Source organism: Misgurnus anguillicaudatus, chromosome 1 (genome assembly GCF_027580225.2).
Source record: "Misgurnus anguillicaudatus chromosome 1, ASM2758022v2, whole genome shotgun sequence".
Taxonomy (NCBI): Eukaryota; Metazoa; Chordata; class Actinopteri; order Cypriniformes; family Cobitidae; genus Misgurnus; species Misgurnus anguillicaudatus.
In genome coordinates this window covers 30,435,408-30,453,726 of record NC_073337.2, presented here as the reverse complement: position 1 = coordinate 30,453,726, position 18,319 = coordinate 30,435,408, and the positions used below count along the sequence as shown (strand labels likewise).

The 18,319-nt window shown below is 38.1% G+C and overlaps 7 protein-coding genes and 1 pseudogene across 7 annotated transcripts; 3 read left to right on the top strand and 5 right to left on the bottom strand.

Annotated features, from left to right (window-relative positions):
* Window positions 1–841: 841 nt before the first annotated feature.
* Window positions 842–7,642, top strand: LOC129431898 (C-type mannose receptor 2-like). The gene is made up of 5 exons (XM_055190022.2): window positions 842–908; window positions 2,981–3,346; window positions 4,124–4,474; window positions 5,641–5,726; window positions 6,616–7,642. The coding sequence occupies exons 1-5, from the start codon at window positions 875–877 to the stop codon at window positions 6,760–6,762; spliced, it is 984 nt and encodes a 327-aa protein (XP_055045997.2). The 5' UTR covers window positions 842–874; the 3' UTR covers window positions 6,763–7,642.
* Window positions 7,643–9,036: 1,394 nt separating this feature from the next.
* LOC129431945 (histone H2B-like) lies at window positions 9,037–9,671 on the bottom strand. Its single transcript, XM_055190067.2, has one exon. It carries the CDS (start codon window positions 9,624–9,626, stop codon window positions 9,252–9,254), a length of 375 nt encoding a protein of 124 aa, XP_055046042.2. The 5' UTR covers window positions 9,627–9,671; the 3' UTR covers window positions 9,037–9,251.
* Window positions 9,672–10,218: 547 nt separating this feature from the next.
* LOC129431960 (histone H4) lies at window positions 10,219–10,589 on the bottom strand. The gene has a single exon (XM_055190083.2). It carries the CDS (start codon window positions 10,574–10,576, stop codon window positions 10,265–10,267), a length of 312 nt encoding a protein of 103 aa, XP_055046058.1. The 5' UTR covers window positions 10,577–10,589; the 3' UTR covers window positions 10,219–10,264.
* Window positions 10,590–11,265: 676 nt separating this feature from the next.
* On the bottom strand, window positions 11,266–11,700 carry LOC129432138 (histone H3-like). Its single transcript, XM_055190348.2, has one exon. It carries the CDS (start codon window positions 11,674–11,676, stop codon window positions 11,266–11,268), a length of 411 nt encoding a protein of 136 aa, XP_055046323.2. The 5' UTR covers window positions 11,677–11,700.
* Window positions 11,701–12,747: 1,047 nt separating this feature from the next.
* LOC129431932 (uncharacterized) overlaps window positions 12,748–18,319 on the bottom strand; it is a 496,207-nt pseudogene continuing 490,635 nt past the window's right edge.
* Window positions 13,901–14,600, bottom strand: LOC129431918 (histone H1-like). The gene has a single exon (XM_055190040.2). The coding sequence runs from the start codon at window positions 14,571–14,573 to the stop codon at window positions 13,956–13,958; it is 618 nt and encodes a 205-aa protein (XP_055046015.2). The 5' UTR covers window positions 14,574–14,600; the 3' UTR covers window positions 13,901–13,955.
* On the top strand, window positions 16,513–16,991 carry LOC129431931 (histone H2A-like). The gene has a single exon (XM_055190054.2). The coding sequence runs from the start codon at window positions 16,556–16,558 to the stop codon at window positions 16,940–16,942; it is 387 nt and encodes a 128-aa protein (XP_055046029.1). The 5' UTR covers window positions 16,513–16,555; the 3' UTR covers window positions 16,943–16,991.
* Window positions 17,781–18,268, top strand: LOC129431927 (histone H3). The gene has a single exon (XM_055190049.2). It carries the CDS (start codon window positions 17,810–17,812, stop codon window positions 18,218–18,220), a length of 411 nt encoding a protein of 136 aa, XP_055046024.1. The 5' UTR covers window positions 17,781–17,809; the 3' UTR covers window positions 18,221–18,268.

The following is an 18,319-nucleotide window of genomic DNA, read 5'->3' as shown; positions in this document are numbered from 1 at the left end:
AAAGCACCATGTAGACCAAAGATCACAAATTAGACAGCCTCAACATTACAACAATGACGATTAGAAGAGAAGACAAACAGTGCTGCCATACACACAAATCTGTTTAACTTTTATCACGGTTTTATTCTGTAATAACAGTTTATATTATATCTCAATCAGGACAGGATTAGACTTCATTTTTATAAAACTGTAGCGCTCACTGGCTGTCAAATGCCGCTTTGCTGAACTGTGCCACAAACAAAACGCAGTTGGCTAACTTCCCGATTCAGTTGAAATGACGTCACTACATTAAATAATGTTATGCATTCCAAAGCCCTTCAGGTGGTGTTTAAAACCTTAACTTACTTCAGATTACAAAAGTGCAAATATAAATTTATCTTTAGTTTTAACTTTTTCATGAAAGCTTTCCAAATGTCCTTTTTCTTAAAAAAAAAAAACCTTCACGTTGATATATTTGTATGTCAATTGGAACCCATATTGAAATTAAATGAACGTAACTGATGAGAGATGAGAATAAGATCATTCCAGAAAAGATGAAGTCATACAAAGGGCAATGTGGCGTACGTGTGGTTTCTGGCCTGAATATTTCCATTCTCCGAAATGCTATTTGAATATAAAGCCTCATATAGTAAACAAAATCTAAATGACATTTGAGACATGCTTTGCATAAAGGGTTATCCATAAGGATGTGTGTAGGAAATAAAAACCTAAATTTAGAGATTGATAAAGTAAAGACTCTTCGGTCCTGACCGTTGATGCAGGTAAACTAAGACGTTTTTGTGTATTATAATTAGTATTATTTTCCTTGCTCGTTTGTCATGATCCTGTATGCACTTTTTTCTGTTTCAGAATTATTACTCTAAATTAATCACCAATGAAAATGTTGCTTTATTTACTGCTTTTGTCAGGTCAGTGTAAATATTTACATAGGTTTTCTTTGTGTGTGTGTGTGTGTGTCTGCAAGTACAGTGTATGTATATTTTAGGGCTGAAACGGTACACAACATTTACAGTAAAATGTGCATGTTTCATACAATTTAGTACATGGACCTCAATGAATTTGTTATTAAATTACTTTATTTATAAAGATTAAAACCTGTGGATTAAATGTTGTCTCTAAAAATAGTCTTGTAAATTTTACGTTTATTTTATTTTTATTTAAAACACAAGAGGGTGATTTCCCGGACAGGGATTACTAAAGCCAGGACTAGACCTTAGTTTAATTTGAAAATATAACAAACATGCCTTACTAAAAACATTACTGATGTATTTTAAGATATGTCAGTGCAAGTTGTTTTCAGTTTGGAGCTCTTACATTTATTTTAGTCTAGGACTAGTCTAATCCCTGTCCTGGAAACCACCCAAAGAAGTTCAGTCTACAATATTAATTGCGGCAGATAAAGTTGCTCTTCATAGTATTTGAATATTAAAAACAATATTCAATGACTCCATAGTACACAAGCTGTACCTAACATGACACAAATACTGTAAATATCACATACTATTGCTGCCCTACAGACATATGTCCTGAAAACAGATACTGTCCCAAATGGCTTTTAGTGGTTTAAGCGATAATTTATTTATTATTGGCAAAAAAAATTCAAAAGATTAAATGAATAAAAATTTTTTGCTAGATGTGAAAAATGAATACCTTATACAGTGCTTAAAATGGTGAAACACCAAAACAGCATAAACATCTATTGTAAAAGTAATCAAAATGGTTTGTAAATGTCTCCTGAACAGTCACTTATTCTTCTGACTCAGCTTAAACGGTCTGTGGATTATTGTTTACTGGCACAAGTTTGTTATCCATAACTATTAAACAATCCCATTAGATCTTTAAATCGAACACTAGTAGGAAATACTGATATTATCATGTTTACGTAACATTTCTTTATAGATACGGCTTAAAGCATGGCAACAAAACTATTTCAATATTTAAATGTTTTGCATTGTCATTGCAATGATTTGCAGAAAAAGACAATCAGTTTGTTTCTGGTCAGCTTTTAATTCAGCATTAATCTATCAGCTGCGCATCTAAAGTTTTATGAATGAACTATGTTGAACTATGTATGAATATATTTTTGAATTTGGAAATATATTTAGTTTTAACCTTCATATATCAACATATATTTCAAAATGTATTTCCAGGGAAAGCAAATACATTTCTAATTTTACATCCCATATGGAAAAAAATCATTTTAAATATACGTTCAATACAAGTTAATTTTATAAAGAATATCTTTTAATTTGAAAATATATGTAATTTTAACCTTTTAAAACTGTTATGTTTACAGCTGTGTAAGTTTTTCTTCCAATGCGACAACGGTTTCCTTGGACTGAAATATGTGGAGGGCCAAATATATTTTTTATGCTTTAAAATCTATTTATTTTTAAAATATATTTTAAAATATACAAAAATTGCCAATATATATAAATAAATATATAAAAAAATGTGTTTTTGCTCAAACGTTCACAGTCATACAAAATATATTTACAAATGGATAGAGACTGTGCAGTGTAAAAAAAAATCCGTAGAAATTACAATGGTATTGCAGCTGGGTTGCCGGTAATTTACCGTAGATTTAAATTTATGTTATTTACTGGCAAGAGTTTGTTCAAAGTTAAATAAATTTGAAATATTAACAAGTCTTCATCTTTACAGAATAAAACCATACAATAACAGCCTCATGCAAAGCATTCTGGGAAACAGAAATCATCATCAACCTTTTTCTGTTTTTTGCTTCAGATTTTGTCTCCCAGAATGTTTTGCTTGATGCTGTTTATCTAGTTTTGTTCTGTAAGGACGGGGAGTTGTGAGTGTTTAAAGTTCGTTTAACTTTGAACAAAATGTTGCCAGTAATAACAAAAATTTAAATCTACGGTAAGTTACCGGCAACCTAGCTGCAAATTTCTATGGATTTTTTTTACAGTGTGGGCTTAACCAAAATAAGTATTTCTGTACATTTCCCTCTCAACAGGATTCTGTTCATTTGCCCAAAGTGCTCTACGTGGATATCTTCTTGTCCAGCAGCCAAAGACCTGGGATGATGCAATAACTTACTGCCAAGATAATTATAATGACATAGCCGTGGTTGCATACGGTAATGACTGGAGCGAACTTCAAAAAACAGTTGTACCGTACATGACTTCACAAGCCTGGGTTGGTCTGTACAACGATATTTACAGCTGGCGGTGGTCTTATAAAAATGAGAACGTCTCCTATGTGCAATGGAAATCTGGAGAGCCAGACAACTCCGGTGGGAAAGATGAATGTGGTGTATTCAATCAGGGAACATGGCAGGACTCGACATGCACTATCTACCTCCCCACTTTTTGCTTCAATGGTAAGAAATATTACCAACATGTTAGACATTCTAATTGAAGCATTTATTTTTATTCCTACATTCAACACGAATAAAACAATCAACTCACTTAAAGGAAAACTCCACAGTTTTTCAAAATTTTACTAAGTTCTTACCTCACCCTAGATGAATTAATATATACCTATCTTTTTTCAATGCGTGCACTTTAAATCTTTGTACAGCGCTTCGTGAATGTGTTAGCATTTAGCCCCCATTCATTCATATGGCTCCAAACAAAAGTTTTATTTTGTGCCACCATACTTACTTGTGTAACTACTCATGTAACAGTCTTTAAATAGGAAAAAACATGGAAGTGTTTGGTGGCTTCTAAATTCATCCCTGTTTGGAGCCATATGAATAAATGGGGCTAGGCAAAATGCTAACACATTCATGAGGCACTGAACAAAGATTAAAAGTGCATGCATTGAAAAAAGATAGGTATGTATTAATGCATCTAAGTTGAAGTAAGAACATAGTAAAATATTGAAAAACTGTGGTTTTCCTTTAACTGTTGCAGGTCAGCATTACTTCACTATTACACAACTGTTCTTGCCTCATAATATATTCAATAATTCATATTGCAATTTATGCACATAGAAGAGACATTTTTGGTTCCTCAAAGGACGCAAAAAGAGGTCCTCACAACAGCAAAAATTTGCATTACTGCCGTGGTCTTAAGCACACCTGATGCAAGCTAAACATAGTTTAAATGGGGGTTAAATAATTTTGATTACAGCTGTCCTTAATGTTTTATTACAGAATCGGCAACAGGAGCAGATAGGTTTATTTATTACGATTTTGTCTGGAAGACCTGGCTAGAGGCTCAGGCTTTCTGCAGACAGAAATACACAGACCTGGCCACCATTCAAAGTTTAGATGAAATGAACGAGTTGAACCTAATGGTGCCATCATATTTTAATCCATGGATCGGCCTGTACAGAGAATCTTGGAAGTGGTTGGATGGAAGCGCTTTCTCTCCTACCTCCATTTATTGGATGACTGGAAAACCTGACTTGACCGGGAAGGGCCGCCCTTGTGCTGCTGTAGGTACTGATAGTAAGCTTGACGATCGGCTCTGCTCAGATCTGCTTCCTTTCATCTGTGTGTACAGTAAGTTTCATGTGTTATTCTTAGTTAATAATTTTACATTACAAACAAACATTTAATTAATTTGATGAGAAAGTGTCCTCGAAAAAGCTAAAAAAGTTTAGTTGCAATGAGATGCTCTAAGAACAGTACCATGTTGTAGTAATGTTTCCAGCGTAAATCATGCTCGCTATAAAGAAAAAAACACACAGTTTGAGTATTTTCATTATTTTGTTCAACCGACAAGTTGGTCCGACTAGATACATAATAATAAACCCCGCCATCTTGGGATCAAGTACTGTATGTACAGTTTACATGAATTGTTAACCTTTAGAGATGTGAGCTAGCCTAGCCATGCCCTAACATTCAAAGTACCCTAGCAAACCAGCTTCACAGATTTATATTAAACAACGATCAGATAGATAGTTAAATAGATCTTTGGATCAGCACATTGTAGAGGTGGATAGGGTTTTGCTAACATGTGCTAGCAAGCAGTCACTGTTACATCCTCTCTAGCAAGCATATGTTTGTATATGCAGTGGAAACAAAATGGTCTTACACAGTAATGTCAACTGTTTCTGGACCAGCATTCAGCAAAATAGATATGCGTGTACTTTGTAAATTGGAAACCCAATTATGTCGTCAATGAAAGCAAGTGGACATTTTTGAATATAGATTAAAGGCTCTCTAAGCGAATAATGTGCGACGTCACTTCCTGTTGATGTTTGAACTGTTTTCAAACAAACAGAGCGTAGCTAACACCTCCCCCTCCCTCTCCCGTCCGTGCTTTCATGAACGTGCCGAACCCCCACCGCCAAATCCTTCCTGTCGTTTATTGGCTGGAACACTTTGTTATGATTTGTTGTGCTAGGTTTGGCCACTATGTTGATATTGCCGTTTGTCGAGCCTGAGCTGTCTACAGAGATTGCGTTTTTTACAGTTTGATCAGCGGACAGGCAGCAAGCAGATAGTGAGATGTAACAAAAAATGTTTTATGGTCTAAAACGCGTCAATTCGCTTAGAGCGCCTTTAAAATGTAGATTACATGCACAGTAAAAAAGATATGTTGGCTCAACATAAAAAACACCAACAAGCACAAAGAGACGCACTTGTCTCCCTGCATCAACTATACTAAATAAAAAAAACTTTAGTACAACAAAATAAATGCAACTTTTAAAAATGTTTTACAGTTGCAAAGACACAGATTGTAAAACTGGAGGTGAAATCTCTTCAGAATCTGAATGACCCTGCAGTGATGGACAGCATCTCACAGTGGGTAAGTATTCATATCATGAGTAGAAACAGACCACATGCAGTCAATAGAGGAAAAAATGGCAAGATGTCTACAAATGCAATGTACTTTGATGCCTTGTTGTAAAGCATATGAAACAAAGTCCATATTTTAGTGTCAAATGTCTATATCATTTAGGACTGCATAACAACTAATCACAACTAATCATTTGCAGAAAAAAGTTTTGTATAATATAATTATGTAAATATAATATGCACTTGTGCATGTATAATTTTATTATAATACATTTTTATATTTATATATAATTTAAATGATATATAAACATGAATACTTAATAAATACACATATTTTTTTCTTTAAATTATACATGCATGTGTTTGTGTGTTTATATACAGTATAGATAATTATTATACAAAACATATATAAACTTTTTAATGCGTGATAAGTGATAAGTTGTGATTAATTGTTATGCAGCCCTTATGTCTTTACTATTAGTTTCTTTTAAAGGGATAGTTTACACAAAAATGAAAATTCTTGATGTTTTGAGTAATGTTTGAAACTGTTTATGAGCCTTATTCACGTCCATAGAATTCTCATTTCATGGAAATGTATGGGGCTCATCAACACGGGGTTGAAACAATATGAAAGTGAGAAAATTATGAGAGAAATGTCATTTTTGGGTGAACTATCCCTTTAATATGGTCATTATAGCTTGCACACTTCAATGGCCTTGATCTTCATTACAGTATCAATTAAAGTCATAGACAGATTTTATGTATTCAGATCAATTATTCAACAAAGTTTCATCTTAAATGTTTTTCTTTACTAATGAGAAATATCAGTAATTACAAACACCAGGACCCAATAATGTGTAGAGAGAGTTTGTACCATCAGTAATGATTCTGTTCTTCAGATAACACAGAAGCTGAATAATCGTGGTGTAATGAATGCAAAATTGAAATGGAGAGTACAACCAGATGGAAATGTTTTCACACCAAATTACGTCAGGGAAACTAACCCTCAACAGATAGACTGCTCGGCTCAACGTTTTAATAAGTAATAATAGCACATCTGTGAAGTGATTTATCAGACAAAAATGCAATTATTCTATGTTGATGGGAGTTAAAAGTAAACTTAGTTTTAAGTAATGCTTATCTATATCAGTGGTTCTTAAACTTTTTCAGCGTGCAGCCCCTTTTGTGTTTTGTGCCCCCCCCAAAGAAAATGTATGACAAAAACAGTTCTAAAACTTCACATTTGAATTAAACAAAACATTAAATTATACAAAGTAGTGCTGCCTTATTTTTTTTAGGTTTTATTTAACATAATTCATGATAAATTAATATATTTTATAAAAATGTCATAAAACTGGGCCCCCCCTGGCACCATCTCGCGGCCCCCAGTTTGAGAACCACTGATCTATATTATCATTTTTTCTAATATATACTAGTTAGTAGCAGATCTGTGAAGTATATCAGTCACAAATGCAGTTTTTCTGTGCATGTCTCAGTAAAAATTAAATGTAGCATCTAGTACTGCTAAACTATTATGTTTAAAGCTTTAACCCATTAACTGGCACTGTCCCGTGAGCGGGACACCAGAGTTTACTTTTATATTTTTTGTTATGTTAATCTATTACGACAAACTATATATTGTTGTAAAGGTCTAAGAATGTAATTTTCATATTTCAAACCTTTTAGCAGTAATAATATTGCAGTGACTGTAATTTATTCATTTGTGACAAGAGTATGCAGCAAATCAACACGAACCTCATTTTATTTGATAATTTTATGTATAAAATAATACTATATGCATTATTTGTATTTATTACAATCAATTTAAACTGCTATTCTTATTTAATTGTTAAATATATTCATATATATTATATTAACTTGGGGTACCTCATCTTTTCACCCCCAATCAAAATGGTCTGTGCTAGGTAAAGGGTTTAGTAATCCTACTGTATAAATTAGTCATGATTGATTATTTTTAATTGTACACTTTATTTTGGTTTCATTTGAAGAGGCTGTTTTAGAAATGGTAAACGGAAACTCAATGACAATGAACTGTATGAGTTGTACAGATACATAAATAAAAATTTAATGCAATATAATCACAATTTGACTTATTTCACAATCTCAATCCAATAAATGGTGTGGCAGATAATGATATTTCTTCCATCTCAAACAAGGGCAAAGATTGCAGAAGTGAAAAATAACTGTCACCAGAAATATGTCTTGTAATCTGTCTTGTGTTTTTGGTTTATGATTAAGTCTTTATTTTTTAAGTTGTATTTTGCAGTTATCGTTGTTACCCCATCACACTTGTTTCCAGGTGTGTCTTGTTATCTCTTATTTGTGGGTGTCAGGTCATGTTCATAGTGTTTTTTAGTGATTTCTGCTCACGGTTTATCTTAACTTTTTGGATTAATAAACTCATTTAATGTGCAAATAGAACCAGCTTCCGCTTTATGTTGTCACCAAACTCCAATGAGAAGTGAATAACGTCAACCCAAGTGCACTTTGTTAAATTACAAACATGATAAACTTTACATGGCATTGCATTTACCAAACAGTCAGACATAGTAACATTACAACAATAAAAATGACAATGAGGGATGTAAATGGGAAATATATACAGCAAGGGACCAATGAGAACAAATCAGACAAGAGAACCAATAAGAACACAATAAGTTCTGACTGCAGCCCATGGGCGAGTAGAGGTCCACTCTCAAACAAGAAACACATGACCTCCATTAGCAAGCGAGCAGAACTACGTCACCTCAATTTGAATTTATGAGATGACAATGGTGTTGCCATAAGCTCTTAGTTCGAAATTTAATTCAGGTAATTTACATTATTACACTGGGAAACCGATGTTGTCATAACCTGCAATGTAAGCAAAACACATGGGCTTGCGTGTAATCAAATACAAAATAATGAATAAATCATTTATATATTCATATTATTTCTGACTAACAACATTTATGCATAAATGTTAGCTGATGTTGCCTACTGTGTTAAATAACATAGTAATGAAATAATTTTTTATATATGTGTGTAGTGTATGTCATAAAAACACATTTCACATTTTATTTTTCACTCCTTTACATGTAACGTTATGTGGAAAGCATGATGCAGATATTTGGTTAATTACAGATATGCACAATTTACACCAAGGCGGCAGCAAAGACACTTGTGGTCACTTACAGTTCATGCATGTTGTTTATGTAGAATAAAATGTTTTAACCTAAAAACAATTAAAACTGGTTAAACTTGGAATTCTCCATTATTTCACTGTGACTGATTTGTATGAGCAATTCCTTGCAAATGTCAATATTACCATAAAAAGTAAAGTTTTAATTACACTAGTATCTCATGTCAATATTCATGATAATATATACATGGTTTAAATACACATGAAGTGTCTAGTTAATGTTTTGCACATTTTTCCCCACACTTTGATTTTTCAGCATACAAAAACTCTTTTGATTGAAGCTTTGGGTGGCTCTTAAAAGAGCCTTTGGGTTCAGATTGGGCACTTTCAGCTTTACTTGGAGCTCGTGTATTTGGTGACGGCCTTTGTTCCCTCAGACACGGCGTGTTTGGCGAGTTCACCGGGCAGCAGGAGACGCACGGCGGTCTGGATCTCTCTCGAGGTGATGGTGGAGCGCTTGTTGTAGTGAGCGAGACGAGAAGACTCACCAGCGATGCGCTCAAAGATGTCGTTGACGAAAGAGTTCATGATGCCCATCGCCTTTGAAGAAATGCCGGTGTCGGGATGAACCTGCTTCAGAACTTTGTACACGTAGATGGCATAACTCTCCTTCCTGGACCTTTTGCGCTTCTTTCCACTCTTGGCGGCGCTCTTGGTGACGGCTTTCTTTGAGCCCTTCTTGGGCGCGGGCTTTGCTGGCTCTGGCATGATGATGCTTCTTTAGAGAAATCTCAACACAGAATAGTTTGGGGTAAGAAGGCAGGGGTATTTATTCCCACCAACATGCAAATGTTCAGAGACCCTGGGCGCGTGCTCTGATTGGTTCAATTGATCAGCTCATAGTTTACGTGTCAGAAAGAGCCAATGAAAGAGGTTCTCCTGCAGTCTCGTGTTTGAAAACGCCCCTCCCCCAAAGAGATTCAGTTTCCTTTGTTATTATTTCCCGCTCTTTTTCTGTGGATACATTAACTTTTTACGTGAGGAAATTATCACACACACATAAACAGTTTCTTATCAGTTTGTTTCAGCACAACGCTTTGTGTGCTTTTATGCTTTTTCAGCACGGTGCACGGACGAATTCATAACAAAATGAAGTGCATTTTAGTCTAGAAGTTTTAGAAATTAACAAAGATTATGCATTTCACGTGCCCGAGATGCACATGAACCTATGGTACTCGGTCGTTATTGTTTATTCTTACTAAACAGACCATGTCTTCATTCGTTTAATTATGTGTGTGAATAAACACTATTACAGTACATATTTAAGTTTTGAACGTTCAGCTCTTTGTGTGATAATGTGGGTGGCTCTTAAAAGAGCCGTTGGGTTTTGTTTTTCTTTTAATCGTTTAACCTCCGAAACCGTACAGTGTGCGTCCCTGTCTCTTCAGCGCGTACACGACATCCATAGCGGTGACGGTCTTTCTCTTGGCGTGCTCGGTGTAGGTGACGGCGTCACGGATAACATTCTCCAGAAACACCTTCAACACACCGCGAGTCTCCTCGTAGATAAGACCGGAGATACGCTTGACACCACCACGACGAGCGAGACGACGGATGGCGGGTTTGGTGATACCCTGAATGTTATCACGCAGAACCTTACGATGACGCTTAGCGCCTCCTTTTCCGAGTCCTTTACCGCCTTTGCCCCTTCCAGACATGATGAACCACAATCGTTCTACAAACAACTGAAGATATAAGAGAACCGCTTCAAGGAATGACTTTTACATTTGCCTACAGGACCTGGTAGAAACACACACACGAGAGGGCGGTGTCAGCAGCGCGTCACGCATTAGGGTTCCTTTGCAGTTCGCGGCTCCGCCCACTCACTAAGGCCTTCAGTAAATCGCTTCTTATTGTAACTTCCCGAAATTATAATTTTAAAGATTCCCTAAGAAACGTATTGTACAGAAAATGTAAATTAGATTCCACCAATGATTAATATTACACTATAGAAAATATTTATGCACATGGATCTCTTAACGCTTACTGTTAAGTATGATGTCGTGATAGAAGGAAAAACATCACTGCTGAATTAAATGGAACACGGCACAAAATCTCTCCATGTGCATAATAATGTGAAATGGTTTAAACGAAGGCATATATAGGTGGAATATTTTCTGGCGGATAGGTTAACAGTTTACCAGCATCTTACAGCATTAGATTCTGAAAGAAGGCCCCGTTCCACGGAATGAATCATGTATTCGTGTTAATGGAAGTGTTTGAAACAGTCATGAATTTCAGTTTTTAATCGCAGATGTGAAAACACTTTCATTACAGGAAATGGTGTCTTTCAAGTGGATTGGGTGGCTCTTAAAAGAGCCGTTGGGGTTAATGTTACACTGCGGTCTTAAGCGCGCTCCCCGCGAATACGGCGGGCCAGCTGGATGTCCTTGGGCATGATTGTCACACGCTTGGCGTGGATGGCGCACAGGTTTGTGTCCTCGAAGAGACCGACCAAGTAAGCCTCACTGGACTCCTGCAGGGCCATGACAGCAGAGCTCTGGAAGCGCAGATCCGTCTTGAAGTCCTGAGCGATTTCTCTCACCAGACGCTGGAAGGGAAGTTTGCGGATCAGCAGTTCGGTTGATTTCTGATAACGGCGGATCTCTCTCAGAGCCACGGTGCCGGGCCTGTAACGATGAGGCTTCTTCACTCCACCGGTGGCCGGGGCGCTCTTACGGGCAGCTTTAGTAGCGAGCTGTTTCCTTGGGGCTTTGCCTCCGGTAGACTTACGTGCGGTCTGCTTGGTTCGTGCCATTGCTGCTGAAGTCTCTCAAGCGCTCTTAACAGAAATATGACTGTTTGGTGGTCCCTGCTGCCTGCTTTTAAGGACTAGAATGAGAACTACGTCAGCGAAACAGAGACACGTGATTGGCTAATGTGTGACGCCTGCTCAAGACAGAGGACCAATGGCTGCGCGATATCTGTTCAAAAGAAAATGGCGGGCGTTTCCTATGTTCAGTTTTCATTTAAATATATTTGCACTTTTGCTGATTAGAACAGTAACGGAGCTGTAAATATCACCTGAAAACTTTATCCTATACATCAATCTGGTAGTGTTTAAATGTTTATGGATACACGTGTGATTATTTTTCGTCTTGTTTTATAACAGTTCTTTGCGTTGACATGCTTGCGCACACACAGTATGTCTGGGAAAGTTTTCTCTGAATCACAAAACACCATAAAAATTTAACTGCAAAACATGCTTAAAGCAGCTTTAATAACGTCGAATCTGGCTCTCTTGACAGAACGTCGGTCTGTAAAACAAACATAACGCTGACTATGGTTTCAAGATAAAACGTTTGTCTTTTTATCTTCCGTTTTAATCCAAAAAGAGTTTACCCTGCTGAAAAAAAAACAATAAACCCATCACAGAAAATTCTAATGGTTTCCATTAAAATACTAATAGGAACCATTAGCTTTGACCATTAAAAACACAACACTGTTGCGTGTTTGGGCCATATTCCATTAGAACCAATAAAACCATTAGAATTTTCTGTAATGGTTGTGTTGTTTTATTCAGCAGGGTAAGAGTGCAGACATTTAGCATTGTCATTTTCAGATGTAGCGTTAGGTCTTGGCACCTATGATTGGTGTAGTGCAGTAAAAGTTGTAATTAAAACACCAAGAAAATGTAATCGGATCTGTTTGTATGAGAATATGCAAATACGTATATTCAGTTACTGGTTACAAACACGCATTTATTAAAACATTTTTCTATATATTATATAGAAAATGTATATTATCTAAATAACCGCATGATACCACTAAAGCATCAGTATCGCAAAACTATGTTGGTTTCGCTCTCTTTTGGTGGAGTGGGTGGCTCTTAAAAGAGCCTTTTGTGTTTAAGTAAACTTGTGTTCGCTTATTTGGTCTTTGCGGGCTTCTCTGTCATCTTGTGCAACAGCACATCCTTGATGTTGGGCAGCACGCCGCCCTGAGCGATGGTCACACCGCCCAGAAGTTTGTTCAGCTCCTCGTCATTGCGCACCGCCAGCTGCAGATGACGGGGAATGATGCGAGTCTTCTTGTTGTCACGAGCGGCGTTTCCGGCCAACTCCAGGATCTCAGCGGTCAGATACTCGAGCACTGCGGCCAGATAGACGGGAGCACCGGCACCGACACGCTCAGCATAGTTGCCTTTACGGAGAAGTCTGTGAACACGACCGACGGGAAACTGCAACCCAGCTCTGGATGAGCGAGTCTTGGCCTTCGCTCTCGCCTTACCGCCGGTTTTACCTCTGCCGCTCATTTTAGATCTGATTTAACAATCACAAACTCAGAAGAGAAATGTAAGACCTCCAGCTGGAGCCTCTCGTATTTAAACCCGTCTGTCAGTCGCCTATTGGTTGGATTCTGTTAAACCTGTAAACCAATCAGTAAACTTCCCTCCAAACTTCAACCCCACCCCCTCAGTCTGCCTTCCTCTTATACAATACTGTTGTCTATTCAGGAATTAAATTAATGTTAATTAAACTAATATTAAGATATAAACCCAAAACAAATTTACTCCACACTGGTCTTTATTTGAGGATATAAACTACGAGACGAAGTTCTTCAGATTAACTGTGGAGGGCAGTAATGCACCATTGAAGTGTCTAGGCTGCCGCAAATTATACAAGATCCCAAAACGTATTCCATTCATGTCTTTACTGTGATTGCGTATTTAAGTAAACGGATTCATCACACCTTACAAAAGTTAACCATGTTTTTGTAGTAAAGTGTTTTTGGGGTAATAATTTACCACTGGCAAAACCGTTTATTATTATTATTATTATTATTTCTTTAAGTTGTTAAATTCCATAGAGTTAATTTTTACCTAGCGCCACAAACACTTGAACCAGTTTTATATCTAAATAATCAGAAATACTTAACCATAATCGACTGTTGCACGGATTCATTTAACTCTTTATATTAAACTAGAGTTAAGAATAAACACATCATAACATGCAGATATGAAACTCTTTCGTGAGGTGGTGGGTGGCTCTTAAAAGAGCCGTTTGTTTCCAGAGTAAAACACCTCAACTGGTGACTTTACTTCTTTTTGGGTGCAGCCTTTTTAGGCTTGGCCGCGTTAGGCTTTGCCGTCTTGGGCTTCGCAACCTTCGCCTTTTTGGGGCTCTTTGCTGCTTTCTTAGGAGCCGCAGGCTTCTTTGCCTTCTTGGGGCTCTTGGTTGCCTTCTTAGGGCTCTTCGTCGCCTTCTTAGCGGCTGCGGGCTTCTTCACCTTCTTCGGAGATTTCTTTGCGACGGTCTTCTTTGCTGCAGCAGTTTTGGGCTTCTTGGCAGCTGCGGGCTTTTTGGCTGCGGGCTTCTTTGCTTTAGGAGCGGCCTTCTTGGTCTCTGCCTGCTTCTTGTTCAGCTTGAATGAGCCAGACGCGCCGGTTCCTTTAGTCTGAACCAATGTGCCTTTAGTCACCAGACCCTTGATGGCGATCTTGACGCGGGAGTTGTTCTTCTCCACGTCGTAGCCGGCGGCAGCGAGCGCTTTCTTCAGGGCAGCGAGGGACACGCCGCTTCTCTCCTTGGAGGCTGTCACAGCTTTGACGACGAGCTCGCTCACACTCGGACCCGTTTTCTTCGCCTTGGCTGCAGTTTTCTTCTTGGGCGCTTTGGCCGGTGGAGCAGCTGGAGCTGGAGCAGTTTCTGCCATTCTACTAGATAGATCTGAACTGTCACAAGAACTGAACTCGATCAGTAATGCTGGACCGCAGAGAGGCGCCGCGCGCTTATACAACACATGAGAACCTTATAGACTCAGTCTGTCTGTAACTGCGCGCCTTTTCGAGTCGCGAGTGACTGTGTTTTCTCCTCTGAAATATCGAACAAAAAAAGGGGTGTTTAAGAAGTTTAGCGAGGTGAAAACAGCACGAGCACAGAGCTGAGATTCAGAGCTTTATTTAGAGACCAAATTACGCGACAGCAAATTCTTTATTTTGGCACAATCAGATCAAATAAACGGCGAGCATCTGTCTCCGGAAAAAGCAGCAGACGGATTTCATGTGATTTATTTCTGCAAACTCTGATGGTAGACCGAACGCGTCTTCTTGTTATTCAACACTTATGTTAAAAAAATACTTGCGTGAAATTAAAACCATTCAGGGACTCGTGAAACGTTGCATAAACAGTTGTTTTGGCCAGCCTAAAACACAGATGCTCGCTACCTCACGCTGTATTGGTCTTATATGTCTCTGTTTTATTGATAAATGGGTTTGTTGTAGTTACACTAGTCGAGCAGTGAAAGCAAAGCGAAATATTATTGATTTCATAAGTGATTACGAAGCAGAACATGTAAATGAGCAATACGGCCACATATGTGTCACTAATGATGACATGCGTCCTCCTGTTATAAGCAGCTGATCATTCAGACCTGTTTAAACATCAGTGTGATCCGATTCAAACGCTTTCATCATCCCGTTCAAACGAACACTTCAACAGTGACCATAGTAAAGTTATTAAAATACTAATTATATATTAATTTCATGCCCACTCAACCAGACCACCAGCTCAAATTCTGATGATTGAAAGCCAAAACCCAACACCATAATAATCGCTGCAATGTCCACTATTATGGAAGGGGAAGGATTATGAGCAAAATTACAGGGGGTTGAATTTTTTAATTTGAAAAGATGCTGGCATCATTATTTTATTTTTCACACAGAGATCTTTATATCTAATACAATCCTTGTTGCATTTCAATGATGATGCTGTAACTCGATGAGCATTAAAGACATTATAATATTAACATCCCTTTGGATCATGTGGCTGGTTGAATAAACTGTTTAGACTAGTCTTATAACTTAGCCATCTTTTTTTTCTTCAAATCTGATCATAACTGTTTGCTTGCTGGTCAGACTAGTTCTTAAGACACAGCTTTAACAAACCGGCTATGTTTATGCAACTGGCCACTGGTCCTAACATTCTTGGGTGGTATAATTATTTCACAAGACACTTTTAAAGAAGAATGACAGAACATCAAAACATTAATTATATTTTATTAAAACTAGCAAACTTAATACATTTGGCAGAATATTTTATCCAAAGCAATTTTACAAGGCCACTCCATTTATAAAACTTTAAAACAGTATAATGTTATCAGTATATGTTGCTTTTTTTTCAAGGCACCCAAAAATTCATGATAGTTTCCATAACTTGAGAAGGTTAAATGTGCGGTCGTGGTTAAGTATTTGTCTGGCTTGTTTTTATTATTTCTCAAAATATTTAGATTTAAAATCGATTCAGAGGAAATTGTTTTGTGGTGCTTATGTGAAATTACCTTTATGGAAATTAACCATCATCAAAAAAAATGTCTTTGACATGGTTAACTTTTATGAGGGTGTGATGAATATGTTTTCTTGAATACTCAATCACAGCAAATAAGTGCATGTAATTCGTTTTGGGTTTATATTTTAATATTTGTTTAATTAACATTAATTTAACTCCTGAACAGGCAAACTAAGAGGAAGGCAGACCGAGGGGGTGGGGTTGAAATTTGGAGGGAAGTTGACTGATTGGTTTACAGGTTTAACAAAATCCAACCAATAGGCGACTGACAGACGGGTTTAAATACGAGAGGCTCCAGCTACATGACTTACATTTCTCTTCTGAGTTTGTGTTTGTTAGAACTGATCTAAAATGAGCGGCAGAGGTAAAACCGGCGGTAAGGCGAGAGCGAAGGCCAAGACTCGCTCATCCAGAGCTGGACTTCAGTTCCCAGTTGGTCGTGTTCACAGACTTCTCCGTAAAGGCAACTATGCTGAGCGTGTCGGTGCCGGTGCTCCCGTCTATCTGGCCGCAGTGCTCGAGTATCTGACCGCTGAGATCCTGGAGTTGGCCGGAAACGCCGCTCGTGACAACAAGAAGACTCGCATCATTCCCCGTCATCTGCAGCTGGCGGTGCGCAATGACGAGGAGCTGAACAAACTTCTGGGCGGTGTGACCATCGCTCAGGGCGGTGTGCTGCCCAACATCCAGGCTGTGCTGTTGCCCAAGAAGACCGAGAAGCCCGCCAAGACCAAATAAGCGAACACAAGTTAATTTAACCACAAAGGCTCTTTTAAGAGCCACCCACTCCATCCATAAAGGAGCCAATTGAATGGGTTTGAGATACTGGTGCTTCGAATATGTTTTTATGCTAAAAATTGAATAAATGTTTTAACATGGATATTAAGGCATTGTGTAGCTGCATACATTCATATAATATAGAGTGATGAGTTTCTTATTGATGTTTCAACCAGAACTTTTGCTGCCCTCTCTGTTGTAGGTGCTAAGGCCTTTAACGTAACAGTGACAATGCATAAAGTATACACTCTTTAGCTTAATTAAATTAAAATGGGAGATAAAAGGACAAACGTTTTAGTTTGTGGTCATCGTCAGTAACTTCACGCTGCATAATAATTTTGTTATGACCATGTTTTTGTAATGTTTTAATGTCAGCACGTTTTGTCATGACAGCAATTATTTCACAAAGTTTCTTCTAAAATGTGTTGCATTTTGTTATGTTTGACTAAATGCCGTGTGTGTGTGTGTGTGGACTCATAACGCGAAAAAACAATCACAAGTGTATCAGTAAATATTTAAACACTACAAGATTGATGTATAAGATTAAACTTTTAGGTCATATGTACAGCTCCGTTACTGTACTAATCAGCAAGAGTGCCAAAATATTTAAACAAATATGAACTGAACAAAGGAAACGCACTCTCCCGCCATTTTCTTTTGAACAGATATCGCGCAGCCATTTGTCCTCTGTCTTGAGCAGACGTCACGCATTAGCCAATCACATATCCCTGTTTCGCTGACGTAGATCGCATTCTAGTCCTTAAAAGCAGGCAGCAGAGACCGAACAGACATTGTTCCGTTAAGAACGCACTAGAGACCTCAGCAACAATGGCAAGAACCAAGCAGACCGCTCGTAAGTCTACCGGAGGCAAAGCTCCAAGGAAGCAGCTCGCTACTAAAGCCGCCCGTAAGAGCGCCCCGGCCACCGGTGGAGTGAAGAAGCCTCATCGTTACAGGCCCGGCACCGTGGCTCTGAGAGAGATCCGCCGTTATCAGAAGTCAACCGAGCTGTTGATCCGCAAACTTCCCTTCCAGCGTCTGGTGAGAGAAATCGCTCAGGATTTCAAGACGGATCTGCGCTTCCAGAGCTCTGCTGTCATGGCCCTGCAGGAGTCCAGTGAGGCTTACTTGGTCGGTCTTTTCGAGGACACCAATCTGTGCGCCATCCACGCCAAGAGAGTCACCATCATGCCCAAAGACATCCAGCTGGCCCGCCGTATCCGCGGAGAGCGAGCTTAAGACCACAGTGTAACATTAACCCCAACGGCTCTTTTAAGAGCCACCCAATCCACTTGAAAGACACGATTTCTTGTAGTGAATGAACTTTTTTTCCCCGTC

Coding starts and splice junctions, on each gene's coding strand:
- LOC129431898 (XM_055190022.2), top strand. CDS start 875: ATGAAAATGTTGCTTTATTTACTGCTTTTGTCAG. Junction 909..2,980: donor TTATTTACTGCTTTTGTCAG/GTCAGTGTAAAT, acceptor CCCTCTCAACAG/GATTCTGTTCATTTGCCCAA. Junction 5,727..6,615: donor TGGACAGCATCTCACAGTGG/GTAAGTATTCAT, acceptor TCTGTTCTTCAG/ATAACACAGAAGCTGAATAA.
- LOC129431945 (XM_055190067.2), bottom strand. CDS start 9,626: ATGCCAGAGCCAGCAAAGCCCGCGCCCAAGAAGGGCTCAAAGAAAGCC.
- LOC129431960 (XM_055190083.2), bottom strand. CDS start 10,576: ATGTCTGGAAGGGGCAAAGGCGGTAAAGGACTCGGAAAAGGAGGCGCT.
- LOC129432138 (XM_055190348.2), bottom strand. CDS start 11,676: ATGGCACGAACCAAGCAGACCGCACGTAAGTCTACCGGAGGCAAAGCC.
- LOC129431918 (XM_055190040.2), bottom strand. CDS start 14,573: ATGGCAGAAACTGCTCCAGCTCCAGCTGCTCCACCGGCCAAAGCGCCC.
- LOC129431931 (XM_055190054.2), top strand. CDS start 16,556: ATGAGCGGCAGAGGTAAAACCGGCGGTAAGGCGAGAGCGAAGGCCAAG.
- LOC129431927 (XM_055190049.2), top strand. CDS start 17,810: ATGGCAAGAACCAAGCAGACCGCTCGTAAGTCTACCGGAGGCAAAGCT.